The 15,912-nt window shown below is 33.3% G+C and overlaps 1 protein-coding gene across 4 annotated transcripts in view; it reads left to right on the forward strand.

Annotated features, from left to right (window-relative positions):
• Positions 1-15,912, forward strand: part of NDST4 (N-deacetylase and N-sulfotransferase 4) — a gene marked incomplete at its 5' end in the record, with an annotated part of 266,779 nt that overhangs the window by 225,747 nt on the left and 25,120 nt on the right. For 3 of the 4 annotated variants that reach the window (XM_079154213.1, XM_079154211.1, XM_079154214.1), the window contains one exon: positions 5,925-6,107. The exons of the other annotated variant lie outside the window; for it this stretch is intronic. In XM_079154213.1, the coding sequence (XP_079010339.1) occupies positions 5,925-6,107 (183 nt within the window). The remainder of the gene's footprint in view (positions 1-5,924; positions 6,108-15,912) is intronic. 4 annotated transcript variants of the gene reach the window in all.

The following is a 15,912-nucleotide window of genomic DNA, read 5'->3' on the forward strand; positions in this document are numbered from 1 at the left end:
AAAGGGTACTAATCCTAGTGACCTAACTTTTTGATTTTTAATTTTATTTTATTGTGCTAAGAATGCTCAACATGAGCTCTACCCTCTTAACAAAATTTTAAGTGTTCAATGTACTTGTTGACAGCTCTAAATGCTGGTTTTTCTGGCATTTCCTGTATAATCTCAGACAGATCATTGAATCCCTTGATCCTTATTTCTCTAAAATCCAAAGCTTCTTAGTACCTATTCAAGGAATTAAAGAAAAACTTTACAAAAATTTAAAGTTTTGCAAGTAAATTAACATTATTCAGCAGTATAAAATATTAAGAAAGGTCAACCATAACCAACCTCCAATAAATGTTTCATTTTGGGAAAATAAAATGGCATGAATAAATAGTGGACTCCAAAATATTGGCAATCTTTAGATTAAGTGAAAAAATAATATAATTATATTAGGTTTGGGCAAACTCCTTACTTTGAGTAAAACATATATAAAAACATATATATATATATATATATATAAACATTTATATAACATATCTAAAAACATATATATACACATTTACCAAGATATTAGTTGCCCCAAACTGAAGAGATATAAGCTGCCTATCAATTATGTCCTGTGTGTTTAAGTGAAGAAATAGTATTGCATTCAAATTGATGATGTTAAGTATGATCTTACTCTTCTGTCTCTTGCATGGTTCCAGCCTACATTTGGAACAAAAGAAAGACCCAAATTGCTTTCATATGAACAATATGAGTACAATGCCAAAGCCCATCAAGGATGTTTTCTCCTATATTCCATCTGTCTTCACGTTTTATGAGAACTAAAAGCCTAAATCAATAATTTAACAAGCTAATGGACATATTTTTAAACACAATGGACTCCTTCTGAAAAGGGGCAAACCATCAGAGCCACAGAGGCAAAAATGGAAACTGACTGCTAATATTTAATGCTGGTCGTGAAAAACACCATGTTAGGACACGAGTACAGAGCAAGCTGCCTTAAAGTGAGGCCGCCTCTACCTGCTCAGCACAGCTGTTGCTTCTTTCTGTATTTGCTATTTTTATTATTATGAACCACTTATCTGACTACTGTTTAAAAGATTTGATCTGGAGGCAATGTCATATACAGAATGAAGCATTCAAATTTTAATATAAATTTTAAATAAAAATGGATTCTATAAAAATGATTCTAAATTCCATTTTAAGGTACTATATAATATATTCTGGCTATTGATATGCATGACCATAAAATTTACAATGACATTGTATTTGTTATACAAGTAAGAAAAGCAAGGAAACTATTCTGGTACTAAAACTGAATACATTTTAACTCAAACTAGAGAGTGTTGATGCTTCATTTTACAGAAAAAAATGATGTCTTTAATTTTCATTTTAGTGTTCCTGTTTTTCTTTCCTTTTTTGTGTATTTTAGATATTAGCCAAATAAAAGAGGCAAAAGTAAATTATTATCAAAATCACTGATTGTGTAACTTGCAATTAAAGACTTGAGGGGACAACCACTTGCCTGCATTAATGCAGCAATATCCCGTATGTTACTATGACGGTGCTTTTTCTCCTGACTTCATAATTGTCCAGAGAGTTCACTTATATTTACCCAATCCTCTATTATCAAGATTTATACATTACTATATTTAAAAGTACCATTTTTCCTTGCATCAACGAATGGATATATTCAATATTCAATAGATCATATCTTCTCAAATTTGGCTTATGCATATTATGCTTGGCAATCATGTTAATGAAAAACTTTGTTTCTAATGAATAATTAGATGATGAGAAGCTCACCGACTTACTTTTATATTATTGCAGTAGACAAAAGGAAGAATTAAGGCTTGTTTTATGTTTGACTGTAAGGCAGTTGAGAGCCTTGAGGTTTGAGAGGAATACCAGTGGAAGTGCCAAGAATAAGATAAGGCAGCCTAAGGGCATGCTTGGTGACAGAAGTAATGTCACCCAGACCTCAAAGCCCATCTGGAAGCCTGCGGCAGTTGACTGCTGATGTTAGCATTTTATGTTATATATATATACATATATATAAAGTCATCCATTGAACAAGATGTCCTTGCCTGCTTTTGTCCTATGAGAGATAACTTTGGTTATATGAATCAATACATGTCTCTGAGCAGCAATCTTTCAAGGTACAATGAGTAGCACGTATGAACAATTTGCACCCATGCACTATACTCATTTTCTCCAGATGATATTTTGGGAATATTGAGCAAAAGTGTTCTTAACATATAGTAAGAAAATAAGAATCAAAATAAGTAAATAAAAGGACAGGATAGGTAGAACACACACTGTCATGTTAAAATAGTAGCAATATATCATAGGTTTGTGAAAAATTGTTTGCTACTATATCCTACTGCATATCCTTTGACTTCCCTTATGTAAACCTCAAACCACATCCATTCTTAATTTATGTTATTCTCCCTACACTCTCCAGAATAAGTTTTTTTTTTTTCTTTAAAACAAGTCAGTTGTCCAGAAATACTGAAACTAAAATGCTCTGTCTGCACAATAGGTGCTTTTAGCAAGCCAGATATGCACAGTTAAGCTGCGCCTGCAGAATTGTTTTTCTTAAAGTGCAGTCAATTGACCATATACCAGCACTAATTTGTTTCTAACCAGCAAGGCATGTGCACATGCTGCCCCACACAACAGTGATTGCAACCATCATGGCCAGGGTGCTTCTTTCTATTTCCAGAAAAGGGAAATTTAATTGCACCAACATGCCTCAGCTTAGAACCACACAACATCTCTCAATTCTGTTTCTTTCCATGGTCAGATTTTCCATTTGCCCTACATTAAGTTTTATACTTCCTTCATAAAAACAAGGCTTAGTCTCCTACAGAAAATTCTGGAAAGACTACTTAGAACTAGACTACTACAAAAATCTTCTAATACCATTTTGTTAATACCTCAATGAAATGATATCATGTATTTAAAAATAATCTTTACAATACTCTCAAAGTAGATTTTTTAAAAATAATTTTGTCAGACTTTAGGTGTTCACCAGAGCTTTAAAATTCCATCTTAAAATAACAACACTAGAGGGCAGGTGGTAGATTTCTAGGACATTTTATATTTCTTTAGGCACTCAGCCTGCCGCCTGGTTTTTTCATAATAATTTCAGTCCTGGGAAACTATAATTATTCTGAAGCACACTACTTACACTGTCTTATTTCTTAATTACAGTAGTGACATGAGATAAATGCATACTTATTGGGATCAAATGCATATTATTTTGTGGTGATTATAAAGAAGTTCTCATGACAACAATTGCAATTATATGGTCATCAACTACTGATACCATGTTATGTTGTAGAAACTCTAATTAAGTCCTGCCAAGGGAACATTTCCTATTTATGATAAAAGGGTGAGAGAATGGCCAATGAAAAAACCAGTAACATAGATACCTCAAGCTTGTTCAAATGATTCCATATGAATCTCAAGTAATAATATTATATCAACTAACATTTGGGGAATTCAATATAAATTTCTACTAAACAAACTATATAAAGAATATTCTTCAAAATAGCCTTTCTCTTTTACACTATAAAATTTTGAATATAACTCAGGAGAAAAAAATGGACAAGAAATATAACAGGAATGTTATATCCAAAGATAAATTCTCAATCTATTGGTAGCATTGTTTTCAAATACTATAATTCATTGTCTTAAAACTTTCCATTTAGGGGCCAGGTTCCATAGCAGACCTTCTGCAGAAGTAAAGATTGCCTTGCCCACCCCTCCCTGCAAAAAGTTTTTATTTAGGATTCTAAAAAATAATTTCTTTCATCATTCTATTTCAAAGAAAAAAGAAAAACTCTCAGTTGACAAGATAATACTTTCATAGTCTTTTCCACTGTCTTATGTAGAAATATATACTTTATCTTTTGTGTAAGGGCAAAAGGGGAAAAACAATGATGGATGTCAGATTCAATATATAACTGTGCTTAGGTAGAAGGTATCAGGCATGTCCTGTGTTGGAGTGGGAATCTGGCTTCGTGGGTTTGAATTCCTCTGCTGATGCTATTTAGATTTGAACTTCAAGGGATTACTTAACTGCTCTGTGAATCAGTTTCTTCATCTGTAAAGAGGAAAATAACAGGACCTACTTTGTAAGAGCATGGTAAAGACTAATTCTTCATATATGTAAGGAGCTTAGGATCATACCTAGGACATAATAAATGTTATGTAAACTTTACTCATTTTGCAGTTCTGGAAAACTAAGGGTGAAGGGTCATGTTCTCATCTTCTCCTTTCTGCTTTTTACTATAGTGGGGAGTGAATCTGATCATCTCAAGAGGTTTTCCTCAGAGAATTCTTTTCAGTATTCTAGTAGGACATATGGAAAGACACTGTCTTTTCCAAAGTAAAAAGGCATTCAAGGAATGAACTTGGTATCTTTTACTTATAATTCCTTGCCCCAGAATACTGTGTATTGAATTCTGGTGCAAAGTAACGCTTTTTTTAAAATTTTGAAATAAAAGACCTCTTCTCTGGGCATTTGCAGTTATCCAATGGCATGTTATATCTTCTGAACTGAAGGTCATCAGTATAACTTTTACTGCAGAGAGTAGTCAGCTGGGTTGCAACAAAAATAATACTGGAATGGTACTGCATACCCATTTTTATTTCCAAATAGTCTAAAATAATCACATAAAGCAACATACACTCTTAAAAGAGAGTAAGTGAACAATCTTATAAAACATTAGCTTTTGAGACACTTGACTTTTCTTCTATATTTACTGTTCAATTTCAAATGCTATATTTATTCTAATATTATAAATTGTAACATCTTATTTTTCCACTTTGTGAATGAAATTAACAAAATACTTTATTTTTTATTCTATTATATTGGTTGCTTTGTACATTTATAAGTTTATATAAATAGTAGTAAAATTACTTCTAAACCACTTATATTTTAAAATAATTTGACATATAGGAACATATACAAAATATTGTTATAGGAAAAGAATTCTCTTTTTATGAGTTGCAGAAGTAATCTCTGCAATTTAGATCAAAATTATGTCATTTCTCTTTTATTTATTTTTAACTCCCGCTACAATGCCTGATAGACTGTAAATTAGATTACCTCTGTAATTATATTCAGAATTTTGTTTGGTCTGTCCAGTGCAATCTAGATTTCATTTTTCCTTAGTTTATTATACACAAAAGAACAACAGTAACTGAAATGCCATCTATTTTTAGAGTTAACATTGAGGTATGAAAAGCTATAAAAGGATTTGTAAGTATGGAAAAGGTTTAAGCTAAATATAATCAATTTCTGTGCAAACATTATTAGTTTTATAAAATTAAATTAATCTTTAACTGATACATTAAAACATAAAAATTGAACATATTATTGGGATACTATGTGATATTGCAATAAATGTATATTGCATAATGTGCAAAGCAGGTATCTCCTCAAGCATTTATCATTTCTTTATGCAAAAAGCAATAGAAATCCTTTACTGTACTGAAAAAAAATCTCCACTAGATAACAAAGAAATAAGTTTACTAAACTTTGACTCTATTTCAACTTTGTGTGTGTGTGTGTATGTGTGTGTATGTATGTGTGTGTAACTACATCAGAAAATATCTAGACCAATGTTTTTAGAACCGATCTGATTCTGACGCTTCACTAGTTTGAAAATTACTTCATTTGGGGGTTTGAAAATTACACCATACTTTGGATAAGCAGTGAGGGAACGCCCATCTCAATAACAACTTTAATTTTAAGAGTGAGTTTAAGTGTTAGATTGATGGAGAAATTAAATTTGGTCCTTCCATATAAAAAATAATTGTCCTTCCCATGAAATTCCAAGGAAAAGTGATATGCTTCCTGGAAATTTTGCTGCCAGTTTTGAAATTAAGTAGATGATATTATGTGGTCATTTTTATTTATCTTTCAGATCAGTATTTTCATGACCCATTTATCTAACTATGGAAATGACCGTCTGGGGTTATATACATTTGTGAACTTGGCCAACTTCGTGCACAGCTGGACTAACTTGAAGCTGCAAACTCTCCCTCCATTGCAACTGGCCCACAAATACTTTGAGCTCTTTCCTGAGCAAAAAGACCCTCTCTGGCAGGTAACATTTAACATTTTCTCCTGGGGAGGAAGGAAAGAAACTGGCAATTTGTGAAAGTCTAATTTGTGTTAGGAACTCTGCTGGACATATAGAAACTGACATTTAAATACAAGCTGTTCTTCTGTCCAATAGTCTCATTCTCTTCTTCAACAATATTTTTATTTGTATTACAGATCAAATGTTTGCAGTTTTTATTTATTTTCCTGGGTTGTTTGTTTGTTTGATTGGTTTGAAAATTTTGCATTAAGGATGCTGTTATATTGTTGGTGTACTCTCCACGCTAAAACATTTTGACCTGTATGCAGTGTGTATACCAACTAACAATGAAATGGTTAGTACTGAGTATCATAGGAGATAGAAACTAAAAACCAAGGTAATCTAAAACCCTGTAACCAGATTCTAATCTGTATGTTCGAAATAAAGTATATATAAAAAAAGGAAAAGCAAGTTGTGCCCAAGGATTTAGTGTCTCCTTAGAATATCTTCACTTTTCTTTAAATCTTACTAATTTTTCACTAACATTAGACCTACTAATAAAGAGAATTGTCAATTTTAGGATTTCATTTACTGATAATTCAACTTCACGTGGGGCCACTCAGCTTGGATGCATCAAGTGTAAACTATCTGCTTCTTAGCAGTTAGCTAGGAAAATGCTGCCTCCCACTTTCCTGGTTCTTTATGCATCAGATTACATCGACCCACACAATCAATAAGCTGGCTACAGAGAGCAGATCAGATGTTCTCCTGCTAAGCAGTCACTAGAGAAGTAGCATCATCATTAATGAGAAATTACTGTGAAACAGACTTTTTTACCACCCTCTCTCCCCCACATCAAGACAGTTTCTCCTTTTTTCCATAAATCATGTTTCATTTGACTATGTCTTCACAGGCAGGAAGTCTTCTGACATGTTTATTGAGCATCTGCTATGTGTAAGGCAGGCTACCTGTTCTAGGGCATGCAAAGAATAAATATGACACGTTCCCTCAGATTCTGTGTAAGGTTTTCTATTTGTTCTTTTCCGCTGTCATATGTTTCAGAATGTGTTTTAAACTGACTGCTATGGTAAGTCATGCCATATTCTGCTGATTTATCCATTAGCCCTCCCCCACTTGTGTTTACATTGAACTTCCAGGGTTAATTCTCTTTCCCTTCCTGTAAGTTGCTTGATCTTTTGGTATACAAGTTAGACAAATAAGACATAATTTTTATGAGTGTGTGGAGTCACACTAAACAGATTTTTATAAAGGCAAAGCATTATGGCCCAAAAATGGTGGTTACTCAATGGCTTACATGCTTTTGTAAAATTGATCAATCATTGATAGTAAATCACTTATTTTCTTACATTTTTACATATGAGATATCTATAATTTATGTTTTAATAATAATAAAAAGCAGCCAAATTACCAAAGTTTCAGACACACGGCTGACATAAGAAGAATCAATCAATGGCCCCAAATTCAACTCTCTTTTCTCTTGGAGAAAAAAATAATTGTTTTAAAATAATGAAATAAATTGTTTTGTTTGAACTTTTTTAAAATAAAAATATTTATGTATTAATGTTGTTTTGATTCCATAGAAACATTATCATATAATCAAAGGTATGCCTGCTCCAATATGATTTGGTTAAGATGATGATTCTAAATGCTGGTTAAATGCTTTTTAAATATAAAATTATCAGGTATTGTGCTGGTGAATTGAAGATACAAAGGAAAATTAGAAATAAAAAATGGGGGCGTGGGATATAACTCAGAGGTAGAATACTTTCCTAGCATGCAAGAGGGCTCAGTCCTCAGCACTGCAAATAAATAAATAAATCTATAACATAGTAATAAAATGCAATTAGTCTTTACAGAATTATGTTATTTTTGGAAGGCATAGCAAACATTTATGGGTGCTCTTCTACACATTTGCAAGTGTGGCAATTTTAATTTTGAACAGCATAACAAAAATAAATTGCTACAAAGTTATCAACAAATATTTTAATTATTTATTTTCTACTAAATGATTAATTATATTAACCATTATATAATTAATCATTAATTGTATTAATATTGATAATAACCTCAATACAATAATACATAGATTAAAGAATAGACCAAAAAATTAATAAATAGAATAGTTAATCAGAAACTATTTCATAGAGTTCAAAAATTTTTGTTACTAATGTTCATATAAGTGTAGGAATATTCTTATATATTATCAAAACAACCTATTGTAAGATTATTTGTTACACTCAATAGTAAATGTTTCTATTGAAAGACTCCCTTTGCTCCCTTTTGAATTATATTATTTATATCATTTATTAATTTTACCTAAAAATTAAAGAAAGTTGCAAACATTCTCTGCTAATGAAAGTGTCACATAATCTGAAGTATATTTAAGAAGGAAAGCAAGGAATAGAAAACAGAAGAGTATTAAGTTCAAGATACAATTCAGATGCTTGAGATTTTAAGAGCAGTCAACTGATTGCAGCAAATTGGATAAACTTTGCCAATTATACATGATGTTCAAAAAACTGTAAGTGGTGAAGTAATGATAAAGTGCATAATACCTTGAGTTATCTTCCCTGAAGAGTATTTCTTCTTACATGTTCACATCTATCACAGTGAACAGAAAGCTGTAGGTACTTCCTCTATATAATATAAATGGAATTCTTAAAAAGAACAAACAATCAAACCCAGCGTTCACTGGTAAACATTTATAGTCCACTAATCATGACTCTAGAATCAGAATAGACAAATATGGGGACTCTCTTTTGTTACATACTGTCACAATGAAATACTCAGTTACCTTTTTGTGTTCATAAGCAGGAGTTCTTATTTAGTATTATATTTCACTTTTAAAAGTAAGTCAACTATTATTTTTCTTTAGATTTTCAATTCACACTTTTTTTATTACCACAAATAGAAAGAAAAAGTGCAAAATGGTAATCTTCACATCTATTGAATTTCCTTTAGTTCCTTATGTAAATTTTCATTAGCACCAACTACCATATATGTGAGGCTGCTTTATCACCTAATTAAAAAGTGCAATGTGAATATCTGCCATTGGGCTGCATGATAAGTACTCACAAGATGCATCTGTGCTCCTCTCTCACGGGAAATTGATTTTTCTAAGGCTGATTAATATAGTAGTGTGTGCTGCGGACACACATGGAATGCAATCTCTGGACTGTTTCCTTGTCAGTTAAGTCCCTCCTGTGCAAGGGTCTTAAAATTATGCACACAGGTAGTTATTAATTCATGTCCCTTACTGTTTTGACAGAATAATCACTGCAAACCATGAAAGAATAGTTTCTTCTCTCTTCTCTCTCTCTCTCTCTCTCTCTCTCTCTCTCCTCTCTCTCTCTCTCTCTCTCTCTCTCTCCTCTCTCTCTCTCTCTCTCTCTCTCTCTCTCTCTCTCTCTCCCCTCTCTCTCTCTCTCCCCCTCTCTCTCTTTCTCCCCTCTCTCTCTCTCTCTCTCTCTCTCTCTCTCCTCTCTCTCTCTCTCTCTCTTACTCTCTCCTCTCTCTCTCTCTCTCTCTCTCTCTCTCCCATTATAGCATTATAGGAACCAAAACCAAAACATGGAGACAGCAGGAAGGTCAAATTCTTGCGTATTCCCTAATCGATGCTTTTAAGCTCTCAACCTGTCAGGTTACCTCAGTCTCAATCTTCACTCAGTCACTCCGCAGTCTCACTGTCAACAAATATGCCAAGCGTGATGTGGATTCCTGCTTGCTCATGTGACCAAGGGAATGCTCAAAGTGCTGCAGCTTCTCTGTCCATGCCTGTGTCTCCAAGGTTAAAGAAGTGGGAAAGTAAATCACAGTCTGCTACCCTTAGGTGGTTAGCACTTTTGTTGATTCTAGCCATCAGAGCATCCAGCCCCAGTAACAAATGATGAGATTTGAATGTCTGTGACATAAACAAATCACAAGATCTAGCACCACACAGACTCTAGTTTCGATTAATGTGTGTCCACTAAAGTAATGAATGAATGCTGACACAGAGAGTTATAGACCAAAAGAGCAGAAGAATTTAGGGACAATTAGCCCAACTTATTTGTTCTAGAGAAGAAATGGATGTCAACTAGAGAGGTGTTCTAAGTTAATTGACTTGTTAGAGACGAGCCAGGACCAAAGTCCAGGTTTTCTTATTCCTACTCCAGTGCACTTTCAACAAAACGGTGGTTTTGCACTTAGAAAAATCCACTTCTATCATCAACACCTTTCACAGGATGAAATTTCAGGGGTATGTGTTCAGTGTGCATTTATTCAATCTGTACTTTTGAAGGACCTCCATAATAATAAGAAAGGTCTGTACCTTCATGGAACTTGTGAACTGTAACATTTCCTTGTTTTAGTAATGAAATGACACTGTAAATTTGTCTTCATATTTATTCTTCTGTTTACCACTCTATAACTTATTAATAATTCTGTTACAGCACTTACCACACAGCATTTCAGATGCTTCTGCCTGTCATGTGCTATCTCAAGCAAACCTTAAGGAGTAAGATGATGTTTATTTATATTTGTAACCTAGAACCTAACCATAGCACAATAGCCTCTCATTAAAATATCATGACAGAATAAGTGAAAGAGAGATGTGCAAAGAACAAAAGAAATAGCACACTGATTTCTTAGAAAGGAGTAAGGATGTAATGGGAAATAACCTAGAGGAGTTGATTGAAGATAGCAGGAGAGCTCTGAACCACACCAGTGTCATTTGAATTTTATTGGCAATATGGAGCAATTAGATGTATGTTCTGAAGGTGAGAGTGAAGTGACAAAAGAAAAATGTTAGTCAATATGGATAATACAAGAAGACTTTTTTTTTTTTTTTTGAGGACAGCAAAGAACACAGGGGAGAAGTTGTAAAAATAATCTAGCTATGAGAGAAGTAGTCCCTGAATAGCTTCATGGCTATAAAGAGTAAGACCGTTAAATAAAAAGTGGTAGAGCTTGTTTGTAGGAGAGAAATAATAAGGAAAGAATTATTAGAGAACAGTTAACCCACAGCTAGGAAAATCAGAGTACTACAATTATGTATTTTTCACTTTGATTAATTTCTCTTTTAGCCTTTCCAATGAAATGGTCAGTATAATTTTGACTGCTTCACAAATGACATAGTGAAAGACAGGCTTCATTATCATCTTAAACATTTTTTTTCTAATCAAAATTTGGGTTTCTATTATACCGTGCTACATCTCTCTTCCTAACTCAATAACAGTGTTTCTTAACTCAATAATATTACTATCTTTAAGCAGTGGCCCTCAAATATGGAAATAAGTCCTCATGATTTTAATTCTTTAATTTACGATGAAGCATGTCACTGTTTAGATTATACCAGACTGTCAGACACTGTGACATCCAAAACTGGTGACATAAGTCTTAAAGTTTCCATTTCCTGTCAGTCAGTAGCAAATATGTTCTTGTCAGGTATCAAATTCTTCACACAAACCATTACTGAGTTCAGTCATAGAAAAACTACTTGCAGAGAGTTCCATCAAATATAAAAATATTACAATACTTTCATACTTTCTGAACTAAAATCATCATAAAAATATTTTTGAAAAAAAAAGTACAGAGAAAAAATATATTTGAGCACCTCATTCAAGTAAAACAACAACAAAAGAAGTGTTCTTTACAGAAGTGTGCTTTATCGAAGCTTCTAGTATATTTATTGTCATATGATGAACTAATAACACTATTAGACCAACTAATTCATAATAGTTAAAAACCATTTTCTTGTATTGACTTGGCTATCTATTCCCTATAAAGATATTCATAAAAACATGAAAAATATAAAGTACTATGTGCTGAAACATGCAGTCCTCCATTTACTGATAGAGCTACAAAACAAACATTCACCTTCTGAATTTCACTATAAGATTTTCTACAAGCATTTGCTGATTAAAGTGTTGAGAATAAACATCCCTTGCCTATTGAAATACCTCAGCAGTACACATGGATTGCATTAGGCTTAAATGACAATGAAATACAAATTGTTGGGAGCCACCAGCCTGAAAAAAATAAAAGACTTGGAAAAGGGTGTCTGTGGATATGACATGGCAAAACTTAATAAGCAGAATAAATTTTAAAAGAGCATAGACATTTAGGGAGGAAAAAAAGAGTAATTTTTGAAAACACCTTTTAGAGCATTCTTCAGTGAGGTCAGAGCAGCAGAAGGCAAGCCAAGGGGAAATGAGGAGGAAACCAATAACCTCTGAAATGTTTGTAATTAACAAAATAATCCTTTCACTGGGAGCACCAGGCGTTTCTAAAGTTTCGACTATTAAGCTCTAGGTATGTCCTAGTTATCTGGAACAGGCACATGACATGGATGGGGATAATCAATCTTGAACTGAGAATTCCACAGTGTCCTTGTCAGTGAAGGATGCAGAGATGAGCAAAGCAGGCTATATTTTAGAGGTAAAAAGGAAGCGTAGACTTGATAAGATCTAATGAAAACAAGTCATTTCCATGCATCTATAAAAAACGTGAAATTCAAAATAAAGTAGGTAGTGTTATTTAAAAAAATATCATAGTTTTAGTTTGATTACAAATTTTCAATTTTTACTTTGTTGGAGAGAAAACATGTGGGTACTTCTATCTTTCTAAGTAACATAATTTCATCAGAATTTATTGCCCTTTCAAAAGTCTTGACCATTGCTTCAGGGAGTCTTCTGCCCACCTTATTTATGTCTACTTAAAAGTAAATTTGCCTCATATATTCTGTGTACAAAAGCACCGCATCACCTTCCCTCTGTGAGAACTCAGTTACATGCATTTTTACTAGACTGACACTGTAACCAGGAGCTGCCTAAAGCAATACCAACTGAATTTCTTTCTTAAAGTTTAAATATATCTATAGTGCCAGATACTTACAATGGTAAATTATGGTTTACCCTTACTGCAGCTTCATTTATGCAGGGAATAGTCAGACTGGAAAATGAAAAAGAATGTACATAATTGCTTTGTAATTTTTTGACTTTTAAAATTAAAATATAGCAATAGAATAAATTATAAAGGTACAGAGGAATGCTTAAGCTTTTTTCTGGGGAAGACCCTATAACCTTCATACAAATCTCTTTCTCTGTCTCTCTCTCTCCACCTCCCCCTACCCCCAACCACAGACACACACTTTATTTAACTGCAGAGACAATCCCAGTCTTGGAATCCATATCTGAAACTAACTTGCTGAGTGACTTTCATCAAGACCTGACTAAAACACCTTGCATCTCAGCATCCTCAGCTATAAAAAAGGGATAATAATATCTGTCTTGCCAGGCAGCTTTGAAGATTAGGAATAATCTATGTCAAACAAGTGCCTAGAATATAGAAGGTGATCAATAAAAGTTGGATATTATATTTGCTGGTATTCAAATATTCAGACAACATAAGGAAAGTCAGAGTAGGGAAAAATCTAAACAAACATTTCCATAATATAAAATAAGAAATGCAAACACCCTGCTAATAAAGTTGTGTTTATCAGACAAAAGGGGAAATATGCTGGGCAAAAGGGTAAAAGCAGAAAAGCAGGCATCTGAAAAGTCTTCAAATAGCACAATGTAGTTATAAGGAAAGGCAATATGTTGAATTTGAGGAATACAAATGCCAATGACTGTAAAATACCTACAGGAAGAAGTGAAGTAATGTAAATTTGATTATTAGCAATAAAAATGTTTGGAATAACAAGTATTGTAACAGCATCCAGAAAATTTTATTTGATAGTTTGCTTCTATTGATATAACATCTGGGGAAGTACAACTAGATATAACTAGCTCATTGCTTACCAAAAAAGACATGTCTATCCATGTTCTGTGTGTCAGAGACAAAGAAAACTCTTTGCAAGTCTTATATTAAATTTGCCTATGTCTGTGAACATTTTATTTCACCAGTTTTGTAAGAAGAAATTAGAATGAGAAAGAGGCATGTACTGTAAAAGAGAAGATAAGTGGCCTCCTCAATATAGGGAACCAAAAAAGATCTCACAGATAAGACTAGGATTTTCAACAGTGGCACCAAATAATCCATTGGTTCACTCTTTTATCTTTGCTAAGCATAAAGAAACCTTCTGAGCAAATGAATAGAACACCTACTTTGATATTTGCCTTTTGCTGAGCTATCTGTGGGGAAATTCAATAATTGTAGGTCATGGAAAATACATTCCTCTTGACAAACACAATTGATGAATGCAGTTTTTGCAAATAAAGCAGTTATATGAAACTGAAGTGATGGTATGAACATATAACAAGAACTAGCTTCTAGGCTGCCATGATGGACAGCATTCGGAATTTTCAATGTTTTTTATGGGAGTTTTGGAAGCAAAATTTCTGCACAGTTCATATTATGTTAGTTTTTAAGCATATATCAAGATTTGTCCATGTCTATTGCTAAATATTTACTGTGCCTTTCCCTAAGTTAGTCAATCAGTCCTTTGATCTACATTTATTAGGCACTGCATGTATTATTGAAGCAATGAAGAAGACAGAGGCCTTTCTTCAGAGAACTTAACATTCCAGTTGAGATATTATTACTATGGACTACAACTATACCATATATCATTGTTATAAAAATATATACAAATGAGTAAAATAATATCCAGGCACTGAAATGTAATGAAGAAAATGTGATAGGAAACCATCATAGGAAGATGGTCATCAGGGATGGCGTCCTGCATGGGTTAAATTTTTTTTTTTTTGATTTTTTTTTTTTATTGGTACATGGGATGATATTTGAATTGGGAACTAATTGATAAGATGTGCTAAAAGTTTTGACTGTAAAAGTTGCAAAAGTCAAGAAAATCATCCATAAGTTGAAACTAGAATTATATATGGGCCTTGTGATCATCTGGCAGGGTATAGTTATACCCCAAAGACTGTGGGAAAACTCCAATGTATTTCTCTATAAAGCAACTCACACATTCCTGAAGTCCACTCATCTGACTTGTGAAGTGAAATTTGTCCTGTGGAGAGGTAGCCAGTGGAGGTGCCCATGGATTCTGACAGTGGTCCAGAAGTCTGTTCTCAAGATGTACACTTGCAATAAACCAGTCTATCAGTAGAGTTAACCTCTTCCTTTTCCTCCAACTGTCTTAATAATCTGAACAAATGGAAAGAGAGAGCCAATATGGAATCAAATAATAAGCACCCTCTTATATACAGCACAATTTAATCATTCTAACACATTAACCTATTTAATGGTTTTGACAAACATATGAAGTAGAAACTATTGACCATTTTATAGTTAAGAAAACCGAGATCCAGAGAATTTAGAAAAATGACTTAAGGCACAGGTAGTGTTCCTTTTGAGGTCTTGTTCTCTGTGACTGGCCTATGCCACTCCTATAAATTAAATAAGGGAAGCCTACAATGGACATTAGTTTAAACTAGAACAATCAAATTTTACCTATGAATTGGGGGAATTATGAGCATAGTACAGAAAAATAAATTCTTCAAAGACTCAGAGGCAGTCACCAATTTTTCTATGAGCGTGAATAGAGTACAACTGAAGCATCAAGTTGGTGTTAGCAGTTTCTAACTCTGATTAGTACCAAAGTGTCCTCTATGAATTGGTTTGAATTGTCACTGATACACTATGGGACAAGAAGCTCATGCCAGAGTGTAAATCAACTATGTCACTATTTCAGCTGCATTTTATTTTTATCTTGTAACAGGATATTGTCATTGAAGCAAGAAATTCATTGATTTTCATTCTGGCACAAGCTCCTTTCCTACTCATAGACAAGTACCTTGAAATACATTGAGCTGGAGTACAATAAAGTTGTAATTATGACATTCAAAAACACCTTGGAAATGTA

Source organism: Sciurus vulgaris (assembly GCF_902686455.1).
Source record: "Sciurus vulgaris genome assembly, chromosome: 9".
NCBI classification, from domain to species: Eukaryota; Metazoa; Chordata; class Mammalia; order Rodentia; family Sciuridae; genus Sciurus; species Sciurus vulgaris.